The 16689-nt window shown below is 47.8% G+C and overlaps 1 protein-coding gene and 1 long non-coding RNA gene across 2 annotated transcripts; both read left to right on the top strand.

Annotated features, from left to right (window-relative positions):
- The first annotated feature begins 2956 nt into the window (after positions 1 to 2956).
- On the top strand, positions 2957 to 9933 carry LOC128436395 (uncharacterized). Its single transcript, XR_008338053.1, has 2 exons — positions 2957 to 3547; positions 9481 to 9933. It is a non-coding gene; the product is annotated as an uncharacterized LOC128436395 (long non-coding RNA).
- A 2699-nt stretch (positions 9934 to 12632) lies between these two features.
- Positions 12633 to 16460, top strand: LOC128436392 (solute carrier family 35 member D3). The gene is made up of 4 exons (XM_053418154.1): positions 12633 to 12857; positions 13670 to 13880; positions 14801 to 14958; positions 15452 to 16460. Exons 1-4 carry the CDS (start codon positions 12633 to 12635, stop codon positions 16199 to 16201), a joined length of 1344 nt encoding a protein of 447 aa, XP_053274129.1. The 3' UTR covers positions 16202 to 16460.
- Positions 16461 to 16689: the final 229 nt, after the last annotated feature.

A 16689-nucleotide genomic window follows, 5' to 3' on the forward strand; every position in this document is an offset into this window, starting at 1 on the left:
TCGATGCTGCAGCTGGAGGCTCTAATCACCTCATTAACAGGAGACTCTTCTTCTTCCTCTCTGTTGATCTGCAGCTTCTCAGGTCTGAACTCCTGCTGGAGAGTTTATATCAAAACAACTTTAATCTTTTAATTAATTAAAGAAAGGAAACTGTAATAATTAAAGTAAAATTATATAAATTTAAATTTACATGCGTTCACTCATACGACATTTAACTGGGAGGCTGCAGGAAAAAGTTCCAGAGCAAATCCTGAAATGTGTGTCTAGTGGATCTTGAATCTTGGATCTTGAATCTTGAATCTGTGATCATGTGACGTGTCATGAAGTTTCAATGTGGGTGTGGTCACCTCCACCTGTCGCGTTCAGCTGGTTTCACGTTTCCTCTGTGAACTCGGGTCCGTCCCTCACACACCTGCTGCCTTCCTGTGTGTTCAGGACACACACACACTGCTTCACAGGCACACATGACTGTACATGTACACACAGGGCTCTATTCTTCCTTCCCCCCCCCCCCCCCCACGCTGTCTGCTCTCCTCTGTTTACTTAGTCGTCGTATTGAATCTGTGTTTCCAGTGGAGCATTCTGGGAGTTGACCTTTCTCCCTGGAGTCACAGTATGTTTGAGTTCAAAGTGATTTCTTTGACTTCTCTCATCATATCAGTCGTTCACCAGCGTGTGAGGCTGAACTGACTCGGTTCAGTTTTGTGGAATCAGTGCACGTGTCATGTGACCCTGCACAGACACAGCACATGCACCTGAGGAGCCAATCAGAGGCCTGTTTGTTTGAGATAACGTGTTCTGCTCATCTGCTGTTTGGGTCAACATTCATTTCCTGTTTCAATCACAGTCCTCACTGACCTCGGCTCTTTCTCTCTCTCCGTCTTCATGTCTTTCTCTCTGTCCGTGTTTACACTTCTGAACGCTCTGCTGTTCATTCATGTTTCTCTCTTTCTGTGACTTAATGAGTTTCATAGTAAAAGTGAGACACACACACACACACACACACACACACACACACACACACACAAAGCTGACAGGTGAATGGAGGCTTCCACAGATCGAAATACAATAGACGCTAAATAATTACCTCCCATGGAAACTGTGGACAAAAGACATCACAGACTAATTTATACAAATAACACAGTGTTTGTCTAACTGGGACAGTCACCTGGATACTAACGCCCCCCCCCCCCCCCACACACACACACACACACACATCATCATCTATGTGAGTCGCACATGAGCCTGACGCTTGTTTTAGTGAAAATCTTTCTCTTCATCTCAGTTTATATAAAAATAATCTCATGATTGTCAGTTTATCTTCTTTCTGATTTCATTATTAATGCGTCGCCTCTTCTCTAGAGTCCTCATCTGTCTTTTAGTTTTCAGAAGTGAAAGTTGTGATTCACTCAAAGCAGACACAGGTCGGCTCCTGGGGTCAGAGGTCGTAGAGTCGATCAGCTGCAGCACGTGATGAAGAGTGTGATGAAGAGCGTGATGAAGAGCAGGAACCACAGTAAAGAGAAAGAGGTTCAGCATCGATCAGCTTCATTTGAGCCGATAGCTAATAACCCTCCGCTCTGCAGCAGTCGATTCAGAGATCGTTTCACCTTCAACCCTCTCGTGGTTTCAACCTGAGGCTCAGGACCTCAGGACCCACACGGGGTAAATAAGCTCAGAAGAAATAAAAGTCCGCTGCCTCGGTTCAGATCATTAGTCTGAGAAGCCGACTCCCGTCAGCCGACAGTAAGTCACTGCTCTCTCTACGCAGCCAATCAGAGCAGAGCGGCTCTCAGCTGCAGGATTATTACTGAACGCACTCTGGCACCAAACATTTCATCCTGTTCAGGTTCTTTTATTGACTCTGCACTTCATCACGTTCCTCCAGAGAGTGATGGACGTGTTCCTGCGCATATATTTGTGCTTGATTTATCACAAACTCTTACCTTGTGCTTATTTCATTAAATTACACTGATATACTGACTACATATATATATATATATATACAGTATATTGATGGCTCCACTGCTCAGAAAAGTACGTCTTCTCATTGTTTAACAAAGCACCAACGTCTTTGTGAGGCTCCAGCGAGAACACAATTATAAAAAATTAAAAGAAAATAGGTTTTTTTCTTGTCTAATCGAGGATTGATCGTGTTCCACAGAAACTAAACATTCTACAAACATTCGACAGCGTTTGTGTTTACTCATAATTAAGAAATGTTAGCATGCTAACAGGCTAAACTCATCCTGACAAACACCTGTCAATCACTGCTCCAACTTCAGTCGCTCAATCGTAGAGACAAATCTGAACTGATGCTGAATCCTGATTCTTCACCTCTTCATGAAATTAATAAAGTTCATATCGAGTCAAACGTTTCATCTCTGACGCGTCTTCGTTCTGATTGGTCGACACGTTTACTTCTGAAATTTATTTGTTCCTAACTTCAAAAGTTTGATTTATAAATCAGCACCGAAGGCAAATCACACTCTGCTCATTAGGCCTGAAAGTGAATATGTCCGCACTGCAGCACTGTACCACACACACACAGACACAGACACACACACACACACACACACACACACACACACACACACACACACGAAGAAAGTGAGTGTGAACAATGATTTACACCAACAACTCACTCAATATATAATATCTCTCAATGGTTGACCCTCCCCAGACACCCATCTCTCGTTGTGCGTCTGTGTGTGTGTGTGTGTACTAATACTGGCCTAATGGAGCCCAATGGGAGCTGCAGTGTTCCCTCTGAAATGATTTAATTACATTTGCAAAGTGGATGAGACTGGAGGCAGTGTTTGCTGCGTCAGGTCTTTGGCACACACACACACACACACACACACACGCACACACACGCACACACACACGCAGACACACACACAGACACACACCACTCTGTGGAGAGTAGGGAGAGAAACAGTCTTTCAATTAGTCTGATTGGCTGCTGCTGTCCGAGCCGTGGAGGCCGAGTTTTAGTCTCTCGCTCTCTCTCTCTCTCTCTCTCTCTCTCTCCCCTTTATATCATTTAACCTATTTCTCCCTCCCTCTCTCTATCTTCATCCCTTCTTCTTTGTGTTAAACCTTGTTCATTCACAGAGTCACTCAGCTGATATTAAGCTTCTTGTACTGGATGAAAATCTCCTTGATTCAAACATCTTAAACCCTGACTTGTGTTGTCGAGCTGTAAGGAATGTGGACTTCATGCTTAATGCAACAAAAGTCATCAGATCTCAGCTCGACAATCTGCTGCTTCAGATGAGAAACACAAACTCCTTCCTGTCTGGATGGGAACACACACTGGTTTCACTGGTGTTGCCTCCTGAACAGATCAAACTCGTTCAGTCCACCTGTCCTTCTACTTGTGTTGTGTTTCTCTGTGTTGGAGTTTGTCTCTTTGGTAAAGACCCAGTTTGTGTGTCTGTGCAGGTTCTGGGATCACAGCAGGGAGCAGCCTCTTCTGGACACTGTGGAGCATCACTCGGAGTTCGTCTGTGGGTTGGACTTCAACCTGCACATCCCCAACCAGGTAACAAGTCAGGGTTACCCCCCCCCCCACACACTGTGTGTGTTTCTGTTGAACCAGTGCTCTGTGGACTCCTGAGGCGACTGAGGTCCCACTGACACTGGGCTGTCAGGCAGCTGCATGTTCCAGTGGGGGGGGGGGCACTCACGTCTCATTCAGTTTGTTTGGACGCTGTCTCTCAGGTCGTGGTTCAACTGGAAGTCGGGGGTTAAAAGCTCCTCCTGGGTCGTCTGTATCTGGACGTCAGTGGTGGAATCAGTGTCAGTTGTGTTTGTCTGTCTGTGAACCAGGACCAGTTTGAGTCTTTTTAATCTTCCACTGATTCAGTGAAGTTGAGCTTCGCTCCAAACGGCCCTCACACGCCTCCGGCTCTCTGAATGTTAATGTGATGTTTCTCTGTGATCGAGCACCTGAACAGACGAGGCTGTGAATGCTGGATCCCATTAACAGCCACTGGTTCATACGCTGCTTATCACCATGAATCAAAACCAGTGCTCTCCCTGCAGGGCAGCGGCTGGCCCCAGATCTGCTCATCACGCTCTGGAGATCAACCTGTGATGTGTTTGTTCCTCTTCAGTCGATTGAGTCGTTTCTCAGTCTGACAGCAGGACTTATTGATTTCATGTTGTCTGTGTGGAGATCACATCTGTGTGAGTCGAGTGTCGAACACACAACCTGCTCCTCCGACTCAGAGCAACATTCAGTAAAGTCTTCAGGATCCATCACTCTGTGAACGTCCAGGAAGACTGAAGGAAAGTGACTTTGTTGGTTTTGATCTTTTAACGACACAACTTGATTCTGTCACCATGTGGCGTCCTGTGGCAGCCAATCACAGAGGGCGAGCTGCGAGTGCCCGCCCTCAATCTGACAGTGTTTCAGATTAGATTGGATTATTTCTTATTGTCGTCGCACAGGGAACGAGAACTGAGACAACGCAATGCAGTTGTGTGTTGAATTGTGTCAGATAATAAGCTGTAGTGTGTCTGTGTGTGTGTGGCTGTGTGTGTGTGTGAGAGCAGCAGTAATGAGCTGTATTGTTAGCCCTGTTATCGGACTTGTCGTTACAGGAAACAGGCTGTAGAATAACACACTGACACACACACACTTACAAACACAAACACACACACACATTCTGACGTCGCAGACCAGATCTCCTTTTCTATTTTCAGTCTCTCCATCTTTGTGTCCCTCTTCTCTCTCTCCCCTGTTTTCTGCATGTTTCATATTTCATGTCTGATTCTAATGTCCTCAGAACGTCTCACCTCCTGAATCACGTCTAACAAAGACAGATTCAAACAATCGTCTCCAGAGACAAAGGTTCCGGGTCGTCCCACTAAATGTCTCAGGGCTCCTGGACTGAATGATGATGTCCACTTTTTCTTATTCCTCTCACGTCCTCTTCCCACGTGTCCTCCGTGACGCTCAGCATCTGAAATGGACAAGTCCTCATTTAAACAACCTGTCCACCTGCTGAGTGTGGACAGGATGGACTGCAGTGGAGAGGTCCTCAAACAGGAAGTACTGAACATAGAGCTCCTCAAACAGGAAGTACTGAACATAGAGCTCCTCAAACAGGAAGTACTGAACGTAGAGCTTCTCAAACAGGAAGTACTGAATGTAGAGCTTCTCAAACAGGAAGTACTGAACATAGAGCTCCTCAAACAGGAAGTACTGAACATAGAGCTTCTCAAACAGGAAGTACTGAACATAGAGCTCCTCAAACAGGAAGTACTGAACATAGAGCTTCTCAAACAGGAAGTACTGAACATAGAGCTCCTCAAACAGGAAGTACTGAACGTAGAGCTTCTGAAGCTGGAGTCACACAGAGGTTTGTGTGGAACTCTTAGGAAGTAGAACAGGAAGTTGTTTCAAGCTTCCTTGATTTAAATGACCATGTGACGTGTGGATGAGAAGCCAGAGGACACACAGGCTCCTCCCCCTCCTCCATGTTACTGTACCACACGTGTTGTGAGTCTCCAGCTACACAAACTGGTTTGATAACATTTTGCTGCCTTAGTGTTGTGTTGTGAGAACTTCCAGTGAACTCTCATCATTTCCATCAAGTCAGTATCGAACTCTCCTCCTCTTCCTCCTCTTCCTCCTCTTCCTCCTCCTCTTTCATTTGTTTTTTTAATCTTCTTAACTCCATCTTTATTTCTGTCCCTCCTGTCCCCATTTGTTTTCATTTCCTCCTGATATCAGCACGAACTTACACTTATAACTTCTCCTCTAATCACTCGCCCTTTTCTTTTTTCTCCCACACACACACGCACACACACTCACCCACCCACACACACTCTCTCTCTCTCCGTCACTGTTGTGGTGTCTGTTCTTATTCAAGTGTAGCCACATGTGCCTGATGGATCACCCTCTTTATAGCACTGCAGGCCAAACCACACTCACACACACGGTGCTTTGAGTGTGTGTGTGTCTGTGTGTGTCTGTGTGTGTGTGGAACAGAGAGGATGAGGTAATGGATCATACAGGAATGCAGCATGACAACCTTTCACAGGTCTGTAGGTTGGTAATTTTATAGAAAAACAGTGTCTGTGGTCCAGTTCCATATGAAGTGATCTGGTGGAGTGTGTTGTGTTGTTCTCTGGTTGGAACACAGGAGTGTGTTGTGTTGTTCTCTGGTTCACACACAGGAGTGTGTTGTGTTGTTCTCTGGTTCGGACACAGGAGTGTGTTGTGTTGTTCTCTGGTGGAACACAGGAGTGTGTTGTGTGGTTCTCTGGTGGAACACAGGAGTGTGTTGTGTTGTTCTCTGGTGGAACACAGGAGTGTGTCCTCATGTCGTTTACACTTGTATAAATGATGGACATGTCCACATTGAGATGCAGAAGTTGTGTTACAGCTCGTTCATTGGGACGTTCCCACCTTTCAGAACAGAACCCCCGCTGGTTCAGACCAGAGCTCAGATCCCACTTCTCTGTCCCGACTGGATCAAGCTGCAGCCGAGAGGACACTGGGACATGTGAAGTGTAGGATACTGGGACATTTGAACTGTGGGACACTGGGACACGTGAACTGTAGGACACTGGGACATGTGAAGTGTAGGATACTGGGACATTTGAACTGTGGGACACTGGGACATGTGAACTGTAGGACACTGGGACATGTGAACTGTAGGACACTGGGACATGTGACCTGTAGGACACCGGGACATGTGAACTGTAGGACACTGGGACATGTGAGCTGTAGGACACTGGGACAAGTGAACTTTAGGACACTGGGACATGTGAAGTGTAGGATACTGAGACGTGAAGTGTAGGACACTGGGACATGTGAACTGTAGGACACTGGGACATGTGAACTGTAGGACACTGGGACATGTGACCTGTAGGACACCGGGACATGTGAACTGTAGGACACTGGGACATGTGAGCTGTAGGACACTGGGACAAGTGAACTGTAGGACACTGGGACATGTGAACTGTAGGACACTGGGACATGTGAACTGTAGGACACTGAGACATGTGAACTGTAGGACACTGGGACATGTGAACTGTAGGACACTGAGACATGTGAACTGTAGGACACTGGGACATGTGAAGTGTAGGATACTGAGACATGTGAAGTGTAGGACACTGGGACATGTGAACTGTAGGACACTGGGACATGTGAACTGTAGGACACTGAGACATGTGAACTGTAGGACACTGGGACATGTGAAGTGTAGGATACTGAGACATGTGAAGTGTAGGACACTGGGACATGTGAACTGTAGGACACTGGGACATGTGAACTGTAGGACACTGAGACATGTGAACTGTAGGACACTGAGACATGTGAACTGTAGGACACTGGGACATGTGAACTGTAGGACACTGGGACATGTGAACTGTAGGACACTGAGACATGTGACCTGTAGGACACTGGGACATGTGAAGTGTAGGACACTGGGACATGTGAACTGTAGGACACCGAGACATGTGAACTGTAGGACACTGGGACATGTGAACTGTAGGACACTGGGACATGTGAACTGTAGGACACTGAGACATGTGAACTGTAGGACACTGGGACATGTGAACTGTAGGACACTGGGACATGTGAAGTGTAGGACACTGAGACATGTGAACTGTAGGACACTTGGACATGTGAACTGTATGGAACACTGGGACATTTGAGCTGTAGGACACTGGGAAATGTGAACTTTAGGACACTGGGACAAGTGAACTGTAGGACACTGGGACATTTGAGCTGTAGAACACTGGGACATGTGAACTGTAGGACACCGGGACATGTGACCTGTAGGACACTGGGACACTGAGGAGGTGCCACTCCACACGTTACCATGAGGACTCAAACAGCGACACGGCGGCTGCAGACGTTCATATCTGCCTCGAGCTCTTTCATGTTTATAATAATAATTATAATTATTGTTTCTCCATTTTGTTTGAAATGAAAAGAGACTTTAAAGGAGACATTTGAACAATCGTGAGACTTTGAACTTTCTCAGTCTTTTGTATTCCTTTGGTCTCGAAGCCTTTTCCTCGGTGGACGTCTCAGTTGTCTTCGTGCTTTGCTGCAGTCTTGGCCGCTGCTCGTGTCCTCGGCCGTTAAAGTTGATTAAAGACGGGTCTTCCTCTTCTGAGCGGTGACTCACTGCTCAGCCACTTTGCTGCCTCACGGCCTGAAGGCTCGTTCAGCTCGTTGACTCAGAGCCAATCAGGAGAGGAGGGGAAGCCCGATGGTCGGGAGGCGGGGCTTAGCTGTGACGAGGCTGCGTCGTGTCCACGTCAGACACAGGATGAGAAACCACGTCTCACTATTACACTCAGAATTATCTCCATATAACAAATCAGGATCCATCTGAAACATCTAAAACATTACTGTGTTGTGTACTATGTGATGTACTGTGATGTGTACTGTGATGTTTAATGTGATGTGTACTACGTCGTGTACTGTGTTGTGTACTGTGTTGTCTACTACGTCGTGTACAGTGTTGGGTACTGTGTTGTGTACTGTTTTGTGTACTACGTTGTGTACTGCGTTGTGTACTGTGTTGTGTACTACGTTGTGCACAGTGTTGTGTACTACGTTGTGTACTGTGTTGTGTACTGTGTTGTGTACTACGTTGTGTACTGCGTTGTGTACTGTGTTGTGTACTACGTTGTGCACAGTGTTGTGTACTACGTTGTGTACTGTGTTGTGTACTGTGTTGGGTACTACGTCGTGTACAGTGTTGTGTACTACACTCAGCCTTACACACAACGCAGTGATACAAAGTCAACAGATATGACAGGTGGAATAAACCCTGAAGGATTTTAAAGGCAGCCTGTCCGTCACAGTGATGGATTATAATTAATCACAACACAACCCCCGCTGACATGTTAATACGTTTCCACTGACTGAGCTGACGGCTCCTTTCTGATTGGCTGAGCCGGCCCCGCGGCCCAGAATGCAGCAGGACAAACGAGCAGAGAGGAGCCGGAGTTCTGACGTCTCGAGTCCAACCATCAATCGTGTCCTGTGATGTCCGTCCTGCTGCAGCTGCTCCTTCCTCTCCACCAACACGGAGGAGGCTCTCACACCTGGGACCACGCCTCCCTGAAGGAAGCCGAGTGGAGCCGGTGCCAGACGATAGCCACGTCCCCACACAGGCCTGTCTGTGAGAGACACGTCCCCCCTGATTATAGAGTAACTGGTGGAGGTGGAGACGCAGCTGTGTCTCACTCATGTCCTCGGATCAGCTGCTGACGAGTTTCAGAGGAAGAAGAAAAATACTTTGAACTGGATTTGAATTTATTATCAGTTTAACCTGAACCCTGTCTCCAGCCTGATCTGCCTTCACTGGTTTGCTCTGATCATGTTCCCAGTTAATCCCAGTTACCTCCACCATGTTCTCATCTTTGTGTGAAAACATGGTGGAGGAGATGTGTTACAGAGTGTGTGAAGCTTGTTGACATTGTGGCTTGTGTTGTCCGCAGGTTGTTGACTGTTCCTGGGACGAGACGGTGAAGATCTACACCCCCGCCTGTCTGTCCCCTGGAGGACAGGGGGCCACGTCCTAGAACTTTATCCAAAACTTAATCCTAACACCACGTCTGGTCCTCAGAGTCCAGCAATGTCCTCACTACTGTGGTTTAACCATGAAATCCAGTCCTAACAGAGGTGGAACTGCAAACACACACGCACATTCACACACACACACACACACTCTCTGGAAACTGGACTTCATTTATCTCCATACGAAAATGATTTGAAATGTTTAATCTGGAACCGTGTGTGTGTGCGTGTGTGTGTATGAGTGTGTGTGAGTGTGTGAGTGTGTGAGTGTGTGCATGTGGAGTGTGAGTGTGTGCGTGTGTGAGCCTGTGAAACTGTGTGTATGTTTCATGTCAGATTTGCAGGTGATGTGAATAAATCCTGGTGTTTCACACGTCGTGGTGTCAGCTCTGTTTCTTCTTCTCCTTCATCTCAGTGATCTTCAGTTAAACTGCAGAACAAATCTCAACTGGGACTCGTTTCAGAGTAAATGTCCTGAGAGCAGATGAAGATCCGTGTGCAGCTCCTTCACACTCACTTCATCTTCATCTTCATCACCTCACATTTTAACAGGCGTGTAATTATTCCCTCTCAGGATCCGACTGATGTTCCTCTGACGACGTGTGAGTCGTCTCCTCCGTCAGAAACAGACTCAGAGAAAAGCCTCGAACAACTTCTCTAATAAAACCAGTTAAAGTTCGGGACTGGTGAGAATGTGACGCTCACACACCCACAGCGAGGGCGGGACTATCTCCTTCATCAGTACTACGGCCGATCCTATTGGTTCCTGAGGTGAGGGCAGCGGAAGGAGAAGAGCTGAAGCCTCAGAGAGAACGAGAGGAAGAGACAGAATATCTGAGAGGAGGTGAAACGACAGAAAGAATCTGAACACCAGCAGGAGACAGATTGAAAGACCACCTGTCATCACCTGTCATCACCTGTCATCACCTGTCATCACTATTCATTATTTCTTGTGTTTATGTAGAAACTTCTCTCGACATTAAAGGCGATTTAAAGTGACTTAGTGAAACTGGAACATCAGGAGCAGGCGAGACCTTCTCCCACTTCTTCTTCTGCTGCAGCACGTGTGTGGGATGCAGGTCTTCAAACGCATGAATACATTATACACAGATTATTTTAATTATCGCTGTGTTAATGGGGAATTTTCCAGTAATTATCAAACACAGAAACAGAATATGAATATTCCACACACTCCCTGCCGCCTGCTGATGCTTCCTCATTCCCTCTCCAGGATTTCCTGCTACTTGCTCATTTATAAATCCACATTCTCTGTGTTTTAAGTGAAATTACTGGTCCTAATCTATATTACCTCCAGTTGGTAGAATAATGGAAACAGAGGAGCCGTCTGGGTCTAAATCCTCGGCCGGGTCTTAATCTGCTCACGTTCTGGAAGCGTGGCCGTCCTCCTCTGTCTCTGTGTGTTAATTGGAAGCTAATGGTTTGTGCTTGATAAGGAGGATCCTCCTCCCTCGTGGCCTGGAAGCTGATTTTATGATGAAATGTTTCAATTAAAATATTGTCCAAGCCATTTCCACGCCTGTTATGAGCGCGGGTGACGTCTGTGATAAGCAGGAAGTAGAGGAAGAGGAGGAGGAAGAGGAGGAGGAAGAGGAGCAGGAGATGATGGCAAACATCTGAACCTTTTACTTGGAGAGAGAAAAGTTTTTTTAATTGATTATTTCATGAGTTTTCCTCTGATTCAGTTCCAATAATAATGAACCTTGAGGTTCTTCTGCACCTTCATGTTCGATTCCCGGCCAAAGGCGCTGCGTGCCTCTGTGGTCTGTGAAGTGAACGTCGATCTTCACGGTGTTCAGGTGAGACTGGTTGTTCCTGTCGCTCTGAGGCAGATCCTGGTCCTCAGGTGCAGTTTGAGGTCTGGATGAGGTCTGAGGAGCCAGATGAGGTCTGAGGAGCCAGAGGAGGTCTGAGGAGCCAGATGTGGTCTGAGGAGCCAGATGAGGTCTGAGGAGCCAGATGAGGTCTATGAGTTGATTTGTCTGTTTATATATAAACAGATGTTTCTCTCTACAGATTCAAACGGAGACAATCTCATCACTTTTAACTTTAATTCACTGTTTCCAATAAAAACTGTCAATAAAGTTGGAATGAATCAGTGTGATCCTATTCACCTTCCTCTCTCTCCCCGCTTCCCTCTCTCTCTTTACCCAGCCAACAGCCTCTGCGGCAAACCCCCCCCCCTCTCTCTCCCTCCCCATATTTCTCTCTCTCTCTCTCTCTCTCTCTCTCTCTCTGTGTCTCTCTCTGTCTCTCTCTATCCCTCTCTCACTCCTTCCCTCTCACTCTATCTCCCTCCCTCTCTCTCTCTCCCTCCCTCTCTCTCTTTCCCTCCCTCCCTCCCTCTCTCTCCCCTACACTCTCTACCCCCCCTCTCTCCCTCCCCCTCTCCCTCTCTCTACCCCTCTCCCTCCTTCTCTCTCTCTCCCTCTCTCTCCCCCACACTCTCTACCCCCCCCTCTCTCTCTCTCTACCCCCCCCCTCTCTCTCTCTCTACCCCCCCCCCCCCCCCCTCTCTCTCTCTCCCTACCTATCAGAGGACGACCTCCCTGTCTTCTGCAGCTTCAGCTCCAGAGGATTCACTTCTTCTCTTGTTTCCGCTTTGTGTTGTTTTGAATGAAGAGGAAAACAGTGAGAGATGAACTCTGTTGGTCACAAGAGGAAACTCACAGATATTAATATTTGATCCAGATGAACAGAGGGAAACTGAACTTCATTTAACAGTTTTCCTCTTCTTCACATCTCTTATTATTATTTTATTTTAAATTCAAAGCTGCTGGATGAAGATGAATTTCCTTCACTCGGGTTTCTGACGCCTCCTCCTCCTCCTCCTCCTCCACCTCCTCCTCCTCCACCTCCTCCTCCTCCTCCTCCTCGTCCAGCAGCGGTGCGTCGCGGCCGTGCGTAAAAGCAGAGCCCTCCTCCTCCTCCTCCTCCTCCTCCTCCCGACACGAGCCGGCTCCTCACCGGCAGTGGAACGGTTCCACTCCCTCTCGTGATTTCTTCACTTCTCTTGAATATAAAGAAGCGGTGAGTTTCTCCGGAGCGACCCGCCATGGATGTGTTCAAGAGCCGGATGTTGGGCATCTCCGTGGCCGTAGCGCACGGAGTTTTCTCCGGGTCTCTGAACATCCTGCTGAAGTTCCTCATCACCAACTATCACTTCACTTACCTGACGCTCATCCAGTTCCTGACCAGCAGCACCGCGGCCCTCACCCTGGAGACCCTGCGGCGGCTCGGGAAGGTCCAGATCCCCGCCTTCAGCCTCCAGCTCTGCAAGGTAAGAACCATGAGGTCCAGAGACCTGATCCAGAGACCTGATCCAGAGACCTCAGGACGAAGCAGGTTCATCTGTGCCAACAAGTTCTAATAGAGACTAACGCATGTAGAAACTGTTCACAGATCCCAGTGAGGACTAAACTACAAGAGAGTATAAATATAATTGTACATGGAATGAATACTGCACCTTTAAACCGTTTTCATGATCAGCTGCACTTTTATATTTAGTAAAATATATAATGACAAGATCTCTGCATTTTTATCTTTTCTTCTTTCAACCTGCAGCTGTAAAAAATGTTCATGCTAAAGTTGAAGTCAAGTTTAAACCTTATTAAATCATATTATACTTTAAAGAACTGACACAACTTTACCTTGTCACTTCATTAAAAGTTAACCATGTGAATGATGTAGTTTTATTTTGAAAGTAGTGATGACAGGATGGATGTTTAGTGACCTCGTAAAAATACCAGGGGATTTATTTTCCAGTTATTGATTATTGGCTGATTGATGAACTGCATCTGCAGATTGGCTGATTAACGAGCGACTGATTCAGTCTTTCAGGGTTTCTTATGTTCATCATAAAGATCGAAATAAAGGGAGACATGTTTATAGCACAGCCCCCTCTACTGGCAGTCTGCAGGAAGTGTAATGGACAATGTTAGTGTCGTAATCTGATTGGTGCGATATTACAAACCAGGGACTCTGGGACCCGACATTAAAGCTTTGGGCAGAAAGTTTGTTTTGTGTTCTAACATAAGTGCGTGTTTGTGTGTGTTTGTGTGTGTGTGTGTGTGTGTGTGTGTGCGTGTGCAGGAGTTTGCCTCGGTGTGCGTCCTCTCCACGCTGCAGTCCACCCTCACCCTGTGGTCCCTGCGAGGCCTCAGCCTGCCCATGTACGTGGTGTTCAAGCGCTGCCTGCCGCTCTTCACGCTCAGCATCGGCGTGTGCGTGCTGAAGAACGGCGTGCCGTCCGTGGGGGTGGTCACCGCCGTCATCATCACCACCGGGGGAGCCGCACTCGCTGGTAAGACGTTCTTCATCTACACCAGAACCAGAAACCCTGTTCCCCCCCGTCACCAGACTGTCATCAGGGTGTCAGGGGCGGGGCTTATGACCTACACTGCTGCCATTGGGTGGATCCAGATGTTTTGGCTTCACTTCAGCGAGCTGCCTTGTTGAATCTTCACGCTCTGTTTGCTCCGGTTTGGTCTCCACAGTCCTCGAACCTAACGTACACTAGCTTGTGGCTCACGTTGTCGCCAGCTGCTGGATGTGGGCGGGGCTGCGGACGTTATTCAACATAGTTATTAACGCTCTCTGATCATTTTAGGTTAAATATTAATCTAGTTTTCTAAAAGAGAAGAAAAGTTTGTGGCCTGAACTTTGACCCCTGATGTGATTATTAACATTTAACTACGACCTCTGTCCCCAAAGACAAAAGGAATATGTCTCTAAGACAACAGGATTCTCTCACTCCCTTCATTCACAATATGTTTTTCTCCTGTGAAAATAAATATGATTATCAAGCAGATTAAATTCACATCGAAGAATCTGCTCATGTGAGAGCTGCAGAGGAGATTGATTCAGGAACCTAATCATCTGTATGTTTACGACTCCAGCTTCATTAACAGTAATGGAAAAGAATAAGATGAAAGTATTTTACAATCGAGAAATTAATTTAACAGTTAAGTAGTTTTACAAATGAAGAAAAGCTGAAAAGCTGTTTGAGGTCGATAAATCAGACAGATGAGAAAGAGACAGAGGAGAAAGAGACGGAGACGACAGAAGAAGAAAAGTTCTATCGTGTTCGAACTGACGACCTCAGAACATGAAGCCTCCGGCCACAAGGTGGCGCCAACGCAGAAGCAGAGGAAGACGTGGACATGCTGCTGACACAAGTAAAACAATTCAAACTAACTGAGCTTCCTGTTGGTTCTGCTCCAGGTGCCGGGGATCTGACCGGCGACCCGTCCGGTTACGTCACCGGCGTGTTGGCTGTGATCGTCCACGCCTCCTACCTGGTCCTGATCCAGAAGACCAGCCTGGACAGTGAGCACGGCCCGCTCACCGCGCAGTACGCCATCGCCATCATGGCCACGCCGGTGAGGACTGCTGAGAACCTGGAGTCTGACTTGTTCTCCCATCGTCTGCTCCACCTCTCTCCTCGGGTTCTTTCTTTTCTTTCCTTCCTCCTATTCTCTCTCGACCTCTTGTCCTTTTCTTTCTCTCTCTCTTGATCCTTTCTTCTGTTTCCTCCGTCTCCTCCTCCGCTCACGTCTGTTTCCGACTCTTCTCTCTTCAGTACTTTGTTGCCCTGCAGAGTTTCCCTGTCAACACATTCGTTCCCGGAGCTTTAACAAACGTGTAGAATTCATTTTCTTCTTCAAAAACATTTCTGTGAGTCGTCTTTTAAACCCGACATCATTTCATGTTCACTTCCTGTCGTCTTTCTTTTCTTGGTTAACGCCGTTCAGCTCGTTCCCGTTTGAACCCAAACTGTTCCGGTACTTCCTGGTACCGGTACTTCCTGGTACCGGTACTTCCTGGTTCCTTTACTTTGGTACTTAACTCTTCCTCTTCCTCTCGGTCTCTCAGGTGCTGCTGGTGTGCTCCTTCATCTCCATGGACTCCATCAGCATGTGGTCGTACGAGGGCTGGAAGGACCCGCCCATCACCACCATCTTCATCTTCTGCGTCTTCATCGGCTGTGCCATGAACTTCACCACGCTGCACTGCACCTACATCAACTCCGCCGTCACCACCAGCTTCGTTGGTGTGGTGAAGAGCATCGCCACCATCACCGTGGGCATGCTGGCGTTCAGTGACGTGTCGCCGACCCGGCTGTTCATAGGAGGAGTTGTGGTGAACACCGTCGGCTCCATCACCTACTGCGTGGTCAAATACTTTGAGACGAGGAAGAAGAGCTTGTATGAGGATCTGGAAGTGGCGGGGAAGGAGGAGGCGCTGCCTGGGGAGCCGTACCAGGAGAAGCCGCCACTGAACGGGGACGGGCCGGCCGCCGGCATCGGACCTGACGTAGAACAACCACGGCTGGATGGAGCGTTGACCAGCGACCGGACGGAGGAGTCGGCGGCGGCCGGGCTGGTTAACGGAGAGGTGTGGACAGGAGACGGCGGGGGAGGAGACGGGGAGGCAGGCGGGAACTCTCAGGTGATGACAGAGAAGGAGGTGGTGGAGATGCAGAGGGAGCACCTCCACAAGGAGAGCTCCGCCCCCGCCCAGTCGCTCAGCGACAGCTACGTCGGGGTGTGGAGGTCCATCAGACATCTGCAGTTCATGAAGAAAGAACCTTTGATGGAGAACATGGAGCAGCAGAGTCCGTGAGAGCCGGACAGAGACCTGGACTCACTCTGGAGAGCAAACAGGAGGAAGAGGAGAAGGAAAAGAAAAGAACCAGAGGAGAAGAGGAGGAGGAGGAGGGCTGAGGAGAAACGACAATAAACCCAACCACCTCCTTCATCAGCATTTAATTAAATGAGCTCAGTGAAATGTTTGTGTGCTTAAAGTTCAGCGTTGACTTTGAGCAGTGAACAGACGTAGTTTATGATGAGAGTGAAAAGAGGTGGAGAGAAGAGGATGAAGAGTTCCAGGAGAAGCTGCCTGTCAGAGATAAATTCTGCTTCCTGTCTCCTCCGGCTCGGTGGCGTGCGGCGGGGGGGCGAGCTCGCCAGCGTGTAGCATGATTCGGTTTGCATCCCGGCCGATGTCAAACCAAACGAGTGCATCTTGTGCAAAGTGAAATATCAGATCCATTCAGGGTCGGTTCTGTTTGATTGACACCTGGAGGTTCTGGGTTCTGATGAATGAAGCTC

This window comes from Pleuronectes platessa, unplaced genomic scaffold, assembly GCF_947347685.1.
Source record: "Pleuronectes platessa unplaced genomic scaffold, fPlePla1.1 scaffold_312, whole genome shotgun sequence".
NCBI classification, from domain to species: domain Eukaryota; kingdom Metazoa; phylum Chordata; class Actinopteri; order Pleuronectiformes; family Pleuronectidae; genus Pleuronectes; species Pleuronectes platessa.

Excerpts from the sequence above, each read along its gene's own strand:
- LOC128436392 (XM_053418154.1), top strand. The coding sequence starts at position 12,633 with ATGGATGTGTTCAAGAGCCGGATGTTGGGCATCTCCGTGGCCGTAGCG. Across the intron at positions 13,881-14,800 it reads CGGGGGAGCCGCACTCGCTG|GTGCCGGGGATCTGACCGGC; the intron begins GTAAGACGTTCT and ends GTTCTGCTCCAG. Across the intron at positions 14,959-15,451 it reads TCGCCATCATGGCCACGCCG|GTGCTGCTGGTGTGCTCCTT; the intron begins GTGAGGACTGCT and ends TCGGTCTCTCAG.